Below are 16,696 nucleotides of genomic sequence, written 5' to 3'. Positions count from 1 at the left end.
TTTTGAGTCCCTTTGGGGCCATTTTGGGGGCACTTTGGGGCAATTTGGGGCCATTTTGGGGACATTTGGGGCCATTTTGGGGACATTTGGGGCCATTTTGGGGACATTTGGGGCCCTTTGAGGCCATTTGGGGTCATTTTGGGTCCCTTCGGGGCCATTTTGGGGCCCCCTGGGGCCATTTGGGGTCCCTTTGGGGCCATTTGGATCCTTTTGGGGTCCCTTTGGGGTCATTTTGGGGCCTTTCGGGGTCCCTTTGGGGCCGTTTGGGTCACTTTGAGGCAATTTGGGGGTAATTTTGGGGCCACTTGGGGTCATTTTGGGTCCCTTTGGGGGTCCTTTTGGGTCCCTTTGAGGCCATTTGGGGTCATTTTGGGGCCATTTGGGGTTATTTTGGGGTCCCTTTGGGGCCACTTGAGGTCCCCTGGGGCCATTTGGGGTCATTTTGGGGCCATTTGGGGTCCTTTTGGGTCCCTTTGAGGCCATTTGGGGCCATTTTGGGGCCCTTTGGGGCCATTTTGGGGTCCCTTCGGGCGCCCCCCAGTGCCACCGTCCCCCCCGGGGGTGTCCCCAGGGGGGTTGGGGGGGGGGGGGGGAGGGGACACGTCCGCAGCCCCCCCGCGTGTCGCGCGCCCCCCCCCGGGCCCCCCCCGCGTGACGCAGGGCTCGGGAACGCGCCCCCCCCCCCCCCCCCCCCCCATTGCGCAACGCGGGGAAATCCCGGCCGTGACGTCACACGCGGGGGGGGGGGGCAGGAAGCTGGGGGGGGGGGTATGGGGGCTATAGGGGAAGGGGATGGGGGGGGGGGGTCTGCGCCCCTATAGCCCCCCCCCGGGAAGGCCCCCCGTGCCCCTATGGGCTCCCCCCCTGCCCCTATATGGCCCCTATACGTGCCCCTATAGCCCCCCCATACGCTCCCCTATAGCCCCTATACACCCCTACAGCACCTATATGTTCCCCTATAGGCCTTATACATCCCCTATAGCCCCTATACACCCCCCCCCCCACGGCCCCTATATGTTCCCCTATAGCCCCTCACTACACGTGCCCCTATAGCCCCTCACTATACGTGCCCCCATAGCCCCCTATACGTGCCCCCATAGCCCCCTATATGTGCCCCTATAGCCCCTATACACCCCCCTACGGCCCCTATATGTTCCCCTATAGCCCCCACGCGTTCCCTTATAGGCCCCCGCCCCGCCCCCTATAGCCCCCCCCCCCGCGCAGCCTTGAGCTCCCTATAGCTGCCCCCTATAGCCCCCAGTGCAGCCCCTATAGCCCCAGAGCCCTTCATATCCCCCCTATAGCCCCCCCCGCACCCCCTATAGCCCCTCATACACGCCCTACAGACCCTCACGCACCCCCTATAGCCCCTCGTGCCCCCCCTATAGCCCTGCCCTACGCCCCCTATAGGCCCTACACCCCCCGTAACCCCCCTAAAGTCTATAGCCCCCCCCCCCCCCAAAGCCCTCCATATAGCCCACGCAGGCGGCTATAAGTCCCCAGAGCCCCCTGTACGGCCCCTATAGACCCCTCCGCCCCCCCCCGAACAGCTCCCGGAGCCCCCTATGGCTGCCTGCAGCCTTCCACGTGTCCCTTATGGCTCCCCGAATGGCCCTATAGCCCCTACAGCCCCCCGTACATCCCCTATAGCCCCCCATACAACCCCTATACCCCCCCGTACACCCCCCCATAGCCCCCCGTACTCCTCCAGCACCCCCAAACAGCTCCTATAGACCTCTACAGCCCCCTGCAGCACTGAATACAGACCCTATAGCTCCTCGTACAGCCCGACAGACCCCTATAGCCCCCATACCCCCTCTATACCCCTCCATACCTCCCTATACCCCCCTATTCCCCCCTATAGCCCCCCGTACCCCCTATAGCCTCCTCTTTACCCCCCTATAGCCCCTCGTAGCCCCCCTATAGCCCCTCCATACCCCCTATAGCCCCTCATAGCCCCCCTATAACCCCCTATGGCCCCCCATACACCGCCTATAGCCCCCATCCTCCCCTGACGCCCCCATACAGCCCCTGTAGCCCCCTATATAGCCCCCATAGCCCCCTGTACACCCCCTATAGTTCCCTATATAGCCCCCATAGCCCTCCATACACCCCCTGTAGCCCCCTACATAGTCCCTATAGCTCCCTACATAGCTCTCATACCCCCTATAGACCCCCCATAGGCCCTATATAGACCCTATAGCCCCCTATATAGCCCCCCGTACGCCCCCTATAGCCCTCTATAGCCCTCCATACACCCCCTATATCCCCCTACATAGCCCCTATAGCCCCCTATATAGCCCCCATACCCACTATATAGCCCCCATACCCCCTGTAGACCCTATATACCCCCTATATACCCCCTATATACCCCCCCATACACCCCCTATAGCCCGCTACATAGCCCCTATAGCCCCCTACATAGCCCCCATAGCCACTATATAGCCCCCATACCCCCTGTAGACCCTATATACCCCCTATATACCCCCTATATACCCCCCATACACCCCCTATAGCCCCCTACATAGCCCCTATAGCCCCCTACATAGCCCCTATAGCCCCCTACATAGCCCCCATACCCACTATATAGCCCCCATACCCCCTATATACCCCCTATATACCCCCTATATACCCCCTATATACCCCCTATATACCCCCCCATACACCCCCTATAGCCCCCTACATAGCCCCTATAGCCCCCTACATAGCCCCCATACCCACTATATAGCCCCCATACCCCCTGTAGACCCTATATACCCCCTATATACCCCCTATATACCCCCTATATACCCCCTATATACCCCCTATATACCCCCTATATACCCCCTATATACCCCCCCATACACCCCCTATAGCCCCCTATAGCCCCCTATAGCCCCCTACATAGCCCCCATGCCCCCTATAGACCCTATATAGACCCTATATAGGCCCTATAGCCCCTATACACCCCCTATACCCCCCTATAGCCCCCCCAATCCTCCCCCTTTCCCCCCTCCCCTCCCCGTAGGGGCGGGGAAATCCCCTCCAGGCCACGCCCCCAGCCCCGTGACCACGCCCCCAGCCCCATGACCACGCCCCCCACTTCCGGCCCCCTCGCCTCGCGGCCACGCCCCCTCCTCGCCCCTCACCCAATGGGAGCCGGCGCGGGGGGCGTGGCCTCGCCGGCCCCTATAAAAGCGGCGCCCAGGGCCGGCGGCCGCCATTTTGTGCCATGACAGCAGCGGCGGCGGCGGCACCAGCGGCGGCTCCGTTCCCGAGCGCCGCCTGGGGGGGCCCGGGGGGGCTGGCGCCGTCCCCCCCGCGTTATTTCACCTTCGACCCCCCCGCCGGGCCCACCGGAGCCCCCCGGCCCCGCCGCCGGCACCGCCGCGTCCTCTACCCGCCCGCCGTGAGTACCGCGGGCCTCGGGGCCTGGCCCTGAGGGGGTTTTTGGGGGGGCTGAGGGGGGGGGCCAGGCCTCACCCCCCCCCTTTATACCCCTGGGACCCCGAATTTGGCCGGGGGGGGGGGCAGGAAGCGGCTCATTTCCTGGAGGAGGGAGGGGGGTGAGTCACGATCCGGCTGACTCACCCCCACGTGGAGCCCCGGGGGGGGGGAGGCAGGCGTGGGTGGGGGGGGTGAAGGGGTTAATTATTGCCCCCCCCGGGGCAGCATTCCTCCCCCGGGGGGCAATTAATTGCACTTAATGGGGGGGTTATTACCCCCCGGATGGTTTTGGAAGCTAAGCAGGGTCGGGCAGGGTTTGCTCCTGGATGGGTTCCCTGACGTGAGCTCTGCGGAGTTGTAACCTGGGGGGGGGAATTTTCCCCAAATTATGGTTTTTTTTCCCCAAAAAATGAATTCCTAACCCGCGCGTTGGGGTTAATTATTGTCCCTCCCACACACACCAGGGCAGCATTTACCCCCCGGGGGCAATTAATTGCACTTAATTGCGGGTTATTACCCCTGGATGGTCTTGGAAGCTAAGCAGGGTCCGGCCGGGTTTCCTCTCGGATGGGTTCCCTAAGGTGATCTCTATGGGGTTGTAACCTGGGGGGTGGAAACTACCAAATAATGATGTTTTTCCCCCAAAAAAATGAATTTCTAACCCCCCTTTTTTTCTTTTTTTTTTTTTACCCCCTGTAGGTGCGACGGCCGCCCCCCACGGAGGAACCGAGCGCGGCGAAGCGCCTGCTGGTCCTGCTGCTGGCCGTGGTGGGCGCCCAGGTTTACAGCGCGCCGGGGGACGCGGCACCCATGGTGGCACCCGACGCGGCCGTGACCCCCCCGGTGACACCCGACGCGGCCTTGACCCCCCCGGTGACACCCGACGCGGCCTTGAATGCCCCCCCCGGGGCCCGAGAGCCGCCCAGGACGGTGGTGACAACCTGCCCGCCCAACGGGACCCTCGTAAGGACGCACGCGGGGGCACCCATGGGTGCCTCCTGCCCGCAGCTGCTGCTGCTATCGCCCACCCTGCACCCCCGCAACGGCACGGCCGAGGGTGCTGCCCGCTGAGGGGGCCACCCGGGACCCTCATCTGCTGTCGGGGCGACCCTACAAGACGTCACCAGCACCCCGGGGTGGCACCTCGGGGCCGTGCCCGGTCGCGGTTGGACTGGTGGGAGCGACGCCGAGCACCCGTGGGTGCCCCCCGCCTCGCCCTCGGGGCGGCACCCAGCACCCCAATGACATTTCGGGGCCGGACACTACAATATCAGGGCTGTGACAGCACCCAGCACCCCTTTGCGGGGTGTCCAGCACCCATGGGTGCCCCTACCTCACCCTCGGGGCCGTGAGGGTGCCCCTCACCCAGCCTCGCCTCCCCTCCCCCCCCTCAGTATTTATTTATTGTATTTATTTCCCGGTTATTTAATTGGGGGAATTATTTAATTGCGGGTTATTTAAGGCTATTTAATTTGGGGTTATTTAACGTGATTTCGGGGTTATTTATACAATAACTTATTTAACACGAGTCGCTGCCGTGTCGTCATTCGAGCTTCGCGTCACCCCACAACCCCCCCCCCCCAAAAAGGAAAAATTCACGTTTTCCGCCCCAAATTCCAGGCTTGGGGGGGGCAGAAGACCCTAAAAGAAAGCACCGTTTTGGGTAAAAAGCACCATTTTGGGTAGAAAGCACCGTTTTGGGTAGAAAACACCACTTTTCATCGCGAGTCGGCCGTTTATTGAACCGGCCCGGGATACAAAGTCGAAGTCACACCAGAAAATAACAAAAAATGGCAAATTCTATCTTTTTTTTTTTTTTTTAAAAAAAAAGGGCTGAAATCAGCCTGGTTTGCTCCCGTTTTGGGTGTAGAAAGCGGGGGATTGGGCAAACCCAGCGCTGCGGCTCCCCACAAGGTAACAAATCGAGTCCAAAACGCGTTTCTCGGTGCTGGTTTCTTGTGCGGGTGGCCCGAATCTGGGCTTTTTTCCCCCAAATCCAGCAGGAGCGTCGCTGCGTGGCCGCGGGAGGGCCAAAACTTCGTGGACAAGACACACAAAATCGGTATAAAATAACCCAAAATCGCAATTATCGTCCGTTGGTAGCAGACGGGCCTGCCACCCCCCACCCGCCCCCTAAAATAATCCACGTTGGGGCAGAAAAAGGGGGGAAAAAACCCCAAAAAAGCCCTTTTTCTGCTTCAGTTTCTGAACGTTCCCGAGTTTCTTTCGGGGACAGCCCCGGGAGATTTGGTAAATCCGCGAAAAGCACTGGGAGGGGGGAAAAATTGGGGGGGAAAAGGTCAAAAAAGGGAGCGGGGTGACCCCACAAAAAAGGGGGTGACCCCACAAAAAGGGAACGGCCCCATAAAATGGGGCTGGCCCCCAAAAAAAGGGGCTGGCCCCACAAAATGGGGGTGACCCCACAAAATGGGGGACCCCGAGAGATGCCCCAGGGCGGGAACAGCCCCGAGTCCTGCTGGAAATGTGCCTTTTTGCCGAGTTTTACCCCCAAAAAAGGGGCGGTGGGGCTGCGGGAGGGGAGTGGGGGGCGATGGGCGGGTGGGGATGGGGAGGATGAGGATGGTGAGGGTGGGGATGAAGGGGACGAAGATGATGGGGATGGCGATGATGATGGGGATGAGGATTGGATGAAGATGGTGGTGGCGATGAAGATGATGGGGATGAAGATGATGGTGATGATGGCAACGATGATGGCTCTGGAGGCGAGGATGATGACGGGGATGAAGATGGGGGGCTGGAGGTGCTGGTGAGGATGATGATGATGGTGAGGATGACGATGGTGAGGACGATGAAGGGGAGGTGCCGATGGCGACGGCGAGGCTCATGGTGATGCCGAGGGTGAGGATGATGAAGATGACGATGATGGGGATGATGATGATGATGGGTACGGAGAGGATGGAGGTGATGGTGAGGATGATGATGGGGGTGAGGATGATGATGACGGGGATGAAGGAGCTGATAACGGTGAGGACCGTGGCGGTGATGGTGAGGATGACGATGGGGATGATGGGGAAGATGATGAAGATGGGCATGGCGATGCTGATGATGGTGGTGAGGATGATGATGGGGATGGGGACGATGATGACGGGGAAGATGATGAAGATGGGGGTGCTGGTAGTGATGGAGGTGAAGATGATGGTGGGGATGATGATGAAGGGGATGGAGCTGCTGATAGTGATGGCGGTGAGGATGATGATGGTGAGGCTCATGGCGATGAGGGTGATGAAGATGGGGATGGAGGTGCTGACAATGATGGAGGTGAGGATGATGATGGAGAGGATGAAGATGGGGATGGAGGGGATGATGGTGATGGAGAGGATGATGATGAAGGCGATGGAGATGCTGATAGTGATGGCGGTGACGAGGATGATGATGACGGTTGGGGCTGACGATGATGAAGATGATGGTGAGGATGACGACAAAGGGGATGAAGGTGCCGATATTGGTGAGGATGATGATGACGGTTGGGGCTGACGATGATGAAGATGATGGTGAGGATGACGCCGAAGGGGATGAAGGTGCCGATACTGGTGAGGATGATGATGGTGAGGCTCATCCTGACGACGGGGAGGGTGACGAAGATGGGGATGGAGGCGCCAACAGTGACGGCGGTGAGGATGATGATGGTGAGGCTCATGGTGATGACGGCGCTGAGGATGCCGATGGGGCCGGAGGGGCCGATGCCGAGCCCGGTGAGGACGCCGCCGCCGGGCCCCTTGTGCCCGAGCCCCCCCCCGGGACCCCCGCTGGGGTCTCCCGGAGGTGGGGTGGGGGTGGGGGAGGTGGGGAGGGGGTCCCGTCTCCCCGCCCCCGCTCAGTTGATGAGGGAGGAGGCCGGGGGGGCGCCCGGGGGGGAGGCGGCCGGGGGGAAGGCCGGGGGGGGGAAGGCGCGGGCCGGGAACGGGAGGGCCCAGGGCAGCTCCAGGGGGGGCAGGGGCAGGGCGGCGGGGGCGGCGGGGAACGGGGGCAGCGGGGGCGCGGGGAAGGCGCCGGGGGGCGGCGGCGGCGGCGCCGGGGCGGCGTTGGCGGCGTTGGCGGCGTTGGCCTTGGCCTTGTCCCCGGCGTGGGTGCGCTGGTGGCGGTTGAGGTGGGAGCTGCGGCTGAAGCACTTGGCGCACTCGGGGCACTTGTAGGGCTTCTCGCCGGTGTGCACGCGGCGGTGGATGGTGAGCTCGGAGCGCTGGATGAAGCTCTTGCCGCACTCGGGGCAGCCGTAGGGCTTCTCGCCCAGGTGGGTGCGCCGGTGGGTGAGGAGGTTGGAGGAGACGCTGAAGCACTTGGCGCACTCGGGGCACTTGTAGGGCTTCTCGCCGGTGTGCATGCGCCGGTGGATGGTCAGGTCCGACTTCTGGATGAAGCCCTTGCCGCAGTCGCCGCAGGCGTACGGCTTCTCCCCCGTGTGGATGCGCCGGTGCTTGACCAGCGCCGAGCGCTGCCCGAAGCCCTTCCCGCAGTCCCCGCACTTGTAGGGCTTCTCCGGCACCGCCGCCGCGCTTCCGCCGCCGCCCTCCTCCTCCTCCTCCTCCTCGCACTCCTTGCCGCAATCGGGGCACTTGTGGGGCGGCCGCGCGGCGGCACGCGGCGGGGGGCGCCCACCGGCGTGCGCCCGCTGGTGCTTGAGCAAGGCGGCGCCTTGGCCGAAGCAACGGCCGCACTCTTGGCACTTGTAGAGCCTCCCGTGCCGGTGGGCGGCCAAAAACCCTTCGAGGTGCTCCGGGCACCGGTACGCCGCCTGCTCGGCCGCGTGGATCTTGCGGTGCCGGTCGAGGTGGGAGCTGACGCTGAAGCTCTTGCCGCAGTCGCCGCAGGCGTAGGGCCGCTCGCCGGTGTGGACGCGTTGGTGCCGCTCCAGGTCGGAGCGTTGGATGAAGCCCTTGCCGCAGTCCCCGCAGGCGAAAGGCCGCTCGCCGGTGTGGATGCGCCGGTGCTGGGTCAGGTTGGAGCCGCGGCTGAAGCTCTTGCCGCAGTCCCCGCAGCGATGCGGCCGCTCGCCGCTGTGCGTCTTGCGGTGCTTGGAGAGCGCCGCGCGGTGCCCGAAACCCTTCCCGCACTCCGGGCACCGGTGCGGGGCGGCCGACGGAGGAACCCCACCGTCGGCCGCCGGGGGAGGCCGGGCACGGGGTTGAGGCCCCGAACGCCCCGCGACGCCGGCGTGGGTGCGCCGGTGCCGGTCGAGGTGGGAGCTGACGCTGAAGCGCTTGCCGCAGTCGCCGCACGGGTAGGGCCGCTCGCCGGTGTGGACGCGCCGATGCCGCTCCAGGTCGGAGCGCTGGATGAAGCCCTTGCCGCAGTCGCCGCACCGGTGCGGCCGCTCGCCGGTGTGGATGCGCCGGTGCTGGGCCAGGTTGGAGCCGCGGCTGAAGCCCTTGCCGCACTCCACGCACCGGTGCGGCTTCTCGGCGGCGGCGGCACCGGCGGCGGCACCGCGGCACCGGCGGCCGCACTCGGGGCACCGCCGGGGTTTGGCGGCGGCGCCGCGGACGCATTCGGCGCACGGTGCCGGTGCCGCCGCCGTCTTCTTGCCGCGCCGTGGGGCTCTGCCGGTGGCTTCGGCCGGTGGCGGAGGGGACGGGGACGGGGCCGCGCCGCCCGGTGACGCCTCCTCGGTGCCGCTGCCGGGGCCTTGAGGGGGGGGGATGAGCCGTCAGAGACCCCCCCCCACCCCGGGACCCCCGCTCGAGGTCCCAAAGTGCCGCCACCAAAAACGCCCCCGGTCCCGTTTCTACCCGTGTCCGAATTGTTGGGGGGGGGGCTCTGGCCTCATTTTGGGGGGGGGCTAGGCCTGAATTTGGGGGCCCAGGCCTGAATTTGGGGGCCCAACCCTGATCCTGTGCCCAAATTGAGGTCCCAGGCCTGAATTTGGGGGGCCCAGGCCTGAATTTGGGGCTCTCGCCCTGTTTCCGTGCCCAAATTGGGGGTCCCAGGCCTGAATTTGGGGGCCCCAGCCCTGAATTTGGGGGTCCTGTCCCTGATCCTGTGCCCAAACTGAGGTCCCAGGTCTGAATCTGGGGGGGTCCGGGACTGAATTCGGGGGAGCCCACCCTGAATTTGGGGTCCTATCCCTGATCCCGTGTCTGAATTTGGGGGCCCAGGCCTGAATCTGGGGGGCCAGGCCTGAATTTGGGGTCCCATCCCTGATCCCATGCCCAAATTGGGATCCCAGGCCTAAATTTGGTGGGCCCGGGCCTGAATTTGGGGTCCCGTCCACGTTCCTATGCCCAAATTGAGGGGCCAGGCCTGAATTTGGGGCCCTATCCCTACTCCCATGCCCAAATTGGGGGGTCCCAGGCCTGAATTTTGGGGTCTCACCCTGTTCCTACGCCCAAATTGAGGGCCTCGGGCCTGAGTCTGGGGTCCCGTCCCTGATCCCATGCCCAACTTGGGGGTCTGAAGCCTAAAATTGGGGTCCCACCCATGTTCCTGTGCCCAAATTGAGGGTCCCGGGCCTGAATTTGGGGTCCCATCCATGTCCCTGTGTCCAAACTGGGGGTCCCAGGCCTGAAACTGGGGTCCCACCCACGTTCCCATGCCCAATTTTGGGTTCCACCCCCCCCAATTTGGGGGTCTCACCCCGTTCCCATGCCCAAACTGGGGGTCCCAACCCGAAATTGGGGTCCCACCCACGTTCCCACACCCAATTTTGGGTTCCCCCCCCCTCAATTTGGGGGTCTCACCCCGTTCCCATGCCCAAACTGGGGGTCCCAACCCGAAATTGGGGTCCCACCCACGTTCCCACACCCAATTTTGGGTCCCTCCCCCTCAATTTGGGGGGTCTCACCCCGTTCCCATGCCCAAACTGGGGGTCCCAGGCCCGAAACTGGGGTCCCACCCACGTTCCCACACCCAATTTTGGGTTCTCCCCCCCAATTTGGGGGTCTCACCCTGTTCCCATGCCCAAACTGGGGGTCCCAGGCCTGAAACTGGGGTCCCACCCACGTTCCCACGCCCAATTTTGGCCCCCCCCCCCCCCCCAATTTGGGGGTCTCACCCCGTTCCCATGCCCAAACTGGGGGTCCCAGGCCCGAAATCGGGCTCCCCCCATAATTTTGGGGTCTCACCCTGTCCCCCCCCCAAACTCCACGCTTCCCACCCCAACCCCCCACCCAAATTTCAGCCCCCACCCCCACCCCCCAAAATAAAAATTCGGGGAGGGGGGGGGGGTTCTCCCCAGCCTCGGGGTCCCACCTCCGTCCCGGGGGGGTCTGGGGGCTCTCTTGCGGCCCCGCCGCGGCCCCCCCTGGCCCTGCTCCCGCACCAGCTCCCGCAGCATCTTCTCGACCTGGCTGCGCCCCGCGGTTTGTAGGATCAGCCCCAGCTGGCGCCGCAGGTCGGGGTGCAGGGACCCCCCCTCGCCCGAGCCCGACCCCGCCGGCGCCGGCTGCGAGGGGGGGGCGGCCTCCGAGGGGCTGGGGTCGCAGTCGGCTTCGGCGCCTGACGAGGAGGGGAAAAGATCGCCCATCGAAAGCCCCGAAATTCACCCCAAAATTCATTCGCCCCCCCCCCAAAATTTCGCGCCTAAAATTTACCCCGAGAATTCGCTACCCCAAGACTTCACCCCAAAAATTCATCCCCACAATTCACTACCCCAAGAATTCCCCCCAAAAATTCAATGCCCCAAAAATTTACCCTAAAGATTCACCCCCTAAAATTCAATACCCCAAAAATTTACCCAAAAATTCACCCCTAAAATTCCATACCCCAAAAATTTACCCAAAAATTCACCCCTAAAATTCATTACCCCAAAAATTTGCCCCAAATACTCACCTCTAAAATTCACTACCCCTAAAATTCACTACCCCAAGACTTCACCCCAAAAATTCATCCCCAAAATTCACTATCCCAATAATCCCCCCCAAAAATTCAATGCCCCAAAAATTTGCCCCAAAATTTACCCCAAAAACTCAATACCTCCAAAATTTACCCCAAATATTCACCTCGAAAATTCACCACCCCGAGAATTCACTCCGAAAATTCACCCCAAAATTCAATCACCCCAAGAATTCACCCCAAAAATTCACTCACCCCAAAAATTTACCCCAAATGCTCACCTCTAAAATTCACTACCCCTAAAATTCACTACCCCAAGACTTCACCCCAAAAATTCATCCCTAAAATTCACTACCCCAAGAATTCCCCCTAAAAATTCAATACCCCAAAAAATTTACCCTAAAGATTCACCCCCTAAAATTCAATACCCCGGAAATTTGCCCCAAAGATTCACCCCTAAAATTCCATACTCCAAAAATTTACCCAAAAATTCACCCCTAAAATTCACTCACCCCAAAAATTTACCCCAAATACTCACCTCTGAAATTCACTACCCCTAAAATTCACTCACCCCAAAAATTTACCCCAAATACTCACCTCTGAAATTCACTACCCCTAAAATTCACTACCCCAAGACTTCACCCCAAAAATTCATCCCCACAATTCACTACCCCAAGAATCCGCCCCAAAAATTCAATGCCCCAAAAATTTGCCCCAAAATTTACCCCAAAAACTCAATACCTCAAAAATTTACCCCAAATATTCACCTCGAAAATTCACCACCCCGAGAATTCACTCCGAAAATTCACCCCAAAATTCAATCACCCCAAGAATTCACCCCAAAAATTCACTCACCCCAAAAATTTACCCCAAATGCTCACCTCTAAAATTCACTACCCCTAAAATTCACTACCCCAAGACTTCACCCCAAAAATTCATCCCTAAAATTCACTACCCCAAGAATTACCCCCAAAAATTCAATACCCCAAAAAATTTACCCTAAAGATTCACCCCCTAAAATTCAATACCCCGAAAATTTGCCCCAAAGATTCACCCCTATAATTCCATACTCCAAAAATTTACCCAAAAATTCACCCCTAAAATTCACTCACCCCAAAAATTTACCCCAAATACTCACCTCTGAAATTCACTACCCCTAAAATTCACTACCCCAAGACTTCACCCCAAAAATTCATCCCCACAATTCACTACCCCAAGAATCCCCCCCAAAAATTCAATGCCACAAAAATTTACCCCAAAACTTACCCCAAAAACTCAATACCTCAAAAATTTACCCCAAATATTCACCTCGAAAATTCACCACCCCAAGAATTCACTCCGAAAATTCACCCCAAAATTCAATCACCCCAAGAATTCACCCCAAAAATTCACTCACCCCAAAAATTTACCCAATGCTCACCTCTAAAATTCCATACCCTAAAAATTTACCCAAAAACTCACCCCTAAAATTCACTCACCCCAAAAATTTACCCCAAATACTCACCTCTAAAATTCACTACCCCTAAAATTCACTACCCCAAGACTTCACCCCAAAAATTCATCCCCAAAATCCACTACCCCAAGAATTCCCCCCCAAAATTCAATGCCCCAAAAAATTTACCCTAAAGATTCACCCCCTAAAATTCAATACCCCGAAAATTTACCCCAAAATTTACCCCAAAAACTCAATACCTCAAAAATTTACCCCAAATATTCACCTCTAAAATTCACCACCCCGAGAATTCACCCTGGAAATTCACGCCCAAAATTCACTCTCCCCAAGAATTTACACCTAAAATTTACTCACCCCAAAAATTCAATACCCCAAGAATTTGCCCCAAGAATTCACCCCTAAAATTCATTATCCCAAAAATTCAATACCCCAAAAATTTGCCCCAAAAATTTGCCCCAAAAATTCACCCTTAAAATGCAATGCCCCAAAAATTTAATCCTAAAATTCACTACCTCAAAAATTCATCCCAAAAATTCACTACCCCAAAAATTCACCCCAAGAATTCGTTCACCCCAAAGATTCACTACCCCATAAATTCACCCCAAAAATTTACACACCCCAAATAATCACTCACCCAATTAACTCACCCCAAAAATTCACTCACCCCGAAAACTCACCCCAAAAATTAACTCCACCCCAGAACTTCACCCCAAAAAATCACTACCCCAAAAAATCACTAACCCCAAAAAGTCACCCCAAAAAACACTAACCCCAAAAACTCACCCCAAAAAAACTCGCTACCCCAAACCTTCACCGTAAAAATTCACTAACCCCAAAAACTCACCCCAAAAAAACACTAACCCCAAAAACTCACCCCAAAAAAACTCGCTACCCCAAACCTTCACCCTAAAAATTCACTAACCCCAAAAACTCACCCCAAAAAAACTCGCTACCCCAAAACTTCACCCTAAAAATTCACTAACCCCAAAAACTCACCCCAAAAAAACACCCACCCCAAAAACTCACCCCAAAAAAACTCGCTACCCCAAACCTTCACCCTAAAAATTCACTGACCCCAAAAACTCACCCCCAAAAAACACTAACCCCAAAAACTCACCCCAAAAACTCACCCCAAAAATTCACTAACCCTAAAAACTCACCCCAAAAAACTCGCTACCCCAAAACTTCGCCCTAAAAATTCACTGACCCCAAAAAAACTCACCCCAAAAATTCACTAACCCCAAAAACTCACCCCAAAAAACTCGCTACCCCAAACCTTCACCCTAAAAATTCACTAACCCCAAAAACTCACCCCAAAAAAACTCGCTACCCCCAAAACTTCACCCTAAAAATTCACTAACCCCAAAAACTCACCCCAAAAAAACACTAACCCCAAAAACTCACCCCAAAAAATCACTACCCCCAAAAAATTCACCCCAAAAAATCACCCCAAAAACTCACCCTAAAAAACTCGCTACCCCAAAACTTCGCCCTAAAAATTCACTGACCCCAAAAACTCACCCCCAAAAAACACTAACCCCAAAAACTCACCCCAAAAACTCACCCCAAAAATTCACTAACCCTAAAAACTCACCCCAAAAAACTCGCTACCCCAAACCTTCACCGTAAAAATTCACTGACCCCAAAAACTCACCCCAAAAAAACACTAGCCCCAAAAACTCACCCCAAAAACTCACCCCAAAAAACTCGCTACCCCAAACCTTCACCCTAAAAATTCACTGACCCCAAAAAACTCACCCTAAAAACTCACCCCAAAAAACTCGCTAACCCAAATCTTCGCCCTAAAAATTCACTGACCCCAAAAACTCACCCCAAAAAAACACCCACCCCAAAAACTCACCCCAAAAAAACTCGCTACCCCAAACCTTCACCCTAAAAATTCACTAACCCCAAAAACTCACCCCAAAAAAACTCGCTACCCCAAAACTTCACCCTAAAAATTCACTAACCCCAAAAACTCACCCCAAAAAAACACTAACCCCAAAAACTCACCCCAAAAAATCACTACCCCCAAAAAATTCACCCCAAAAAATCACCCCAAAAACTCACCCCAAAAAACTCGCTACCCCAAAACTTCTCCCTAAAAATTCACTGACCCCAAAAACTCACCCCCAAAAAACACTAACCCCAAAAACTCACCCCAAAAATTCACTAACCCTAAAAACTCACCCCAAAAAACTCGCTACCCCAAACCTTCGCCCTAAAAATTCACTAACCCCAAAAACTCACCCCAAAAAAACACCCACCCCAAAAACTCACCCCAAAAAAACTCGCTACCCCAAAACTTCACCCTAAAAATTCACTAACCCCAAAAACTCACCCCAAAAAAAACACTAACCCCAAAAACTCACCCCAAAAAATCACTACCCCCAAAAAATTCACCCCAAAAAATCACCCCAAAAACTCACCCCTAAAAACTCGCTACCCCAAAACTTCGCCCTAAAAATTCACTGACCCCAAAAACTCACCCCCAAAAAACACTAACCCCAAAAACTCACCCCAAAAACTCACCCCAAAAATTCACTAACCCTAAAAACTCACCCCAAAAAACTCGCTACCCCAAAACTTCGCCCTAAAAATTCACTGACCCCAAAAAAACTCACCCCAAAAATTCACTAACCCCAAAAACTCACCCCAAAAAACTCGCTACCCCAAACCTTCACCCTAAAAATTCACTAACCCCAAAAACTCACCCCAAAAAAACTCGCTACCCCCAAAACTTCACCCTAAAAATTCACTAACCCCAAAAACTCACCCCAAAAAAACACTAACCCCAAAAACTCACCCCAAAAAATCACTACCCCCAAAAAATTCACCCCAAAAAATCACCCCAAAAACTCACCCCAAAAAACTCGCTACCCCAAAACTTCGCCCTAAAAATTCACTGACCCCAAAAACTCACCCCCAAAAAACACTAACCCCAAAAACTCACCCCAAAAAAACTCGCTACCCCAAACCTTCACCCTAAAAATTCACTAACCCCCAAAAACTCACACAAAAAAACACTCACCCCAAAAACTCACCCCAAAAAACTCGCTACCCCAAACCGTCACCCTAAAAATTCACTAACCCCAAAATCTCACCCCAAAAAACTCGCTACCCCAAACCTTCACCCTAAAAATTCACTAACCCCAAAAACTCACACAAAAAAACACTCACCCCAAAAACTCACCCCAAAAAACTCGCTACCCCAAACCTTCGCCCTAAAAATTCACTGACCCCAAAAACTCACCCCCAAAAAACACTAACCCCAAAAACTCACCCCAAAAACTCACCCCAAAAATTCACTAACCCTAAAAACTCACCCCAAAAAACTCGCTACCCCCAAACCTTCGCCCTAAAAATTCACTAACCCCAAAAACTCACCCCAAAAAAACACTAGCCCCAAAAACTCACCCCAAAAACTCACCCCAAAAATTCACTAACCCCAAAATCTCACCCCGATTATTCGCTAACCCCCCCCAAATTTTTGGGGTCGCCCCCCCCCCCAAACCCCAAAAACTCACCCGGCAGCATCCCGCGGCGCCGGTGGGACTCGGCGAAGGCGGTGATGCGGGGCCAGCTGATGGCGATCTCCTCCGCTGCCAACGGGGGGGGGGGGGGCAGCCCAGACGCCACGGTGACGGGCTCTGCCCCCCCCCCCAAAACCCCAAATATCCCCCCCCTCCCCAAAAAAAATCCCCAAATTCCCCTTAAATCGCCCCAAAAACGCCCGGCGCCCCATTCCCGACCGTGTTTTTTTAATAGGGTTTTATAGGTTTTAGGGTTTTTTTTTTTGGGGGGGGGGAGTATTTTTTGGGGGGGGGGTTATGGGTGCCTGGGGGGGGGGTTGGGGGGTTTTGGGGGGTTTTGGGGGGTTTTGGGGGTCCAGTGCCCCCCCCCCTTATGGGGTTGGAACGGGGATTGAATGGGAAACGGCCGTTTTAGGGATTCGTAACGGTTTTGGGGTGAGAAGCGCCGTTTTCAGGCGAAAAGCGGGGATGGGGATGGGAAACCCAACCCCCCCCC

The 16,696-nt window shown here is 56.7% G+C and overlaps 2 protein-coding genes and 2 long non-coding RNA genes across 4 annotated transcripts; 1 reads left to right on the top strand and 3 right to left on the bottom strand.

Moving 5' to 3' along the window:
* The first annotated feature begins 3,185 nt into the window (after positions 1 to 3,185).
* Positions 3,186 to 4,954, top strand: IER3 (immediate early response 3). The gene is made up of 2 exons (XM_080608972.1): positions 3,186 to 3,388; positions 4,126 to 4,954. Exons 1-2 carry the CDS (start codon positions 3,212 to 3,214, stop codon positions 4,495 to 4,497), a joined length of 549 nt encoding a protein of 182 aa, XP_080465098.1. The 5' UTR covers positions 3,186 to 3,211; the 3' UTR covers positions 4,498 to 4,954.
* Positions 4,955 to 7,118: 2,164 nt separating this feature from the next.
* Positions 7,119 to 16,690, bottom strand: LOC308186800 (uncharacterized protein). Its single transcript, XM_080608971.1, has 3 exons — positions 16,195 to 16,690; positions 10,633 to 10,878; positions 7,119 to 9,069 (listed from the first exon to the last, which is right to left on the bottom strand). The coding sequence occupies exons 1-3, from the start codon at positions 16,202 to 16,204 to the stop codon at positions 7,262 to 7,264; spliced, it is 2,064 nt and encodes a 687-aa protein (XP_080465097.1). The 5' UTR covers positions 16,205 to 16,690; the 3' UTR covers positions 7,119 to 7,261.
* Positions 9,253 to 10,534, bottom strand: LOC308186802. Its single transcript, XR_013944319.1, has 2 exons — positions 10,050 to 10,534; positions 9,253 to 9,945 (listed from the first exon to the last, which is right to left on the bottom strand). It is a non-coding gene; the product is annotated as an uncharacterized lncRNA (long non-coding RNA).
* LOC308186803 lies at positions 10,915 to 13,011 on the bottom strand. The gene is made up of 3 exons (XR_013944320.1): positions 12,096 to 13,011; positions 11,669 to 11,752; positions 10,915 to 11,495 (listed from the first exon to the last, which is right to left on the bottom strand). It is a non-coding gene; the product is annotated as an uncharacterized lncRNA (long non-coding RNA).
* Positions 16,691 to 16,696: the final 6 nt, after the last annotated feature.

This window comes from Anser brachyrhynchus (assembly GCF_964034855.1).
Source record: "Anser brachyrhynchus genome assembly, contig: SCAFFOLD_669, whole genome shotgun sequence".
Classification (NCBI taxonomy): Eukaryota; Metazoa; Chordata; class Aves; order Anseriformes; family Anatidae; genus Anser; species Anser brachyrhynchus.
The sequence above is the reverse complement of the archived record's forward strand: the minus strand, read 5'-3'. Positions and strand labels throughout refer to the sequence as shown.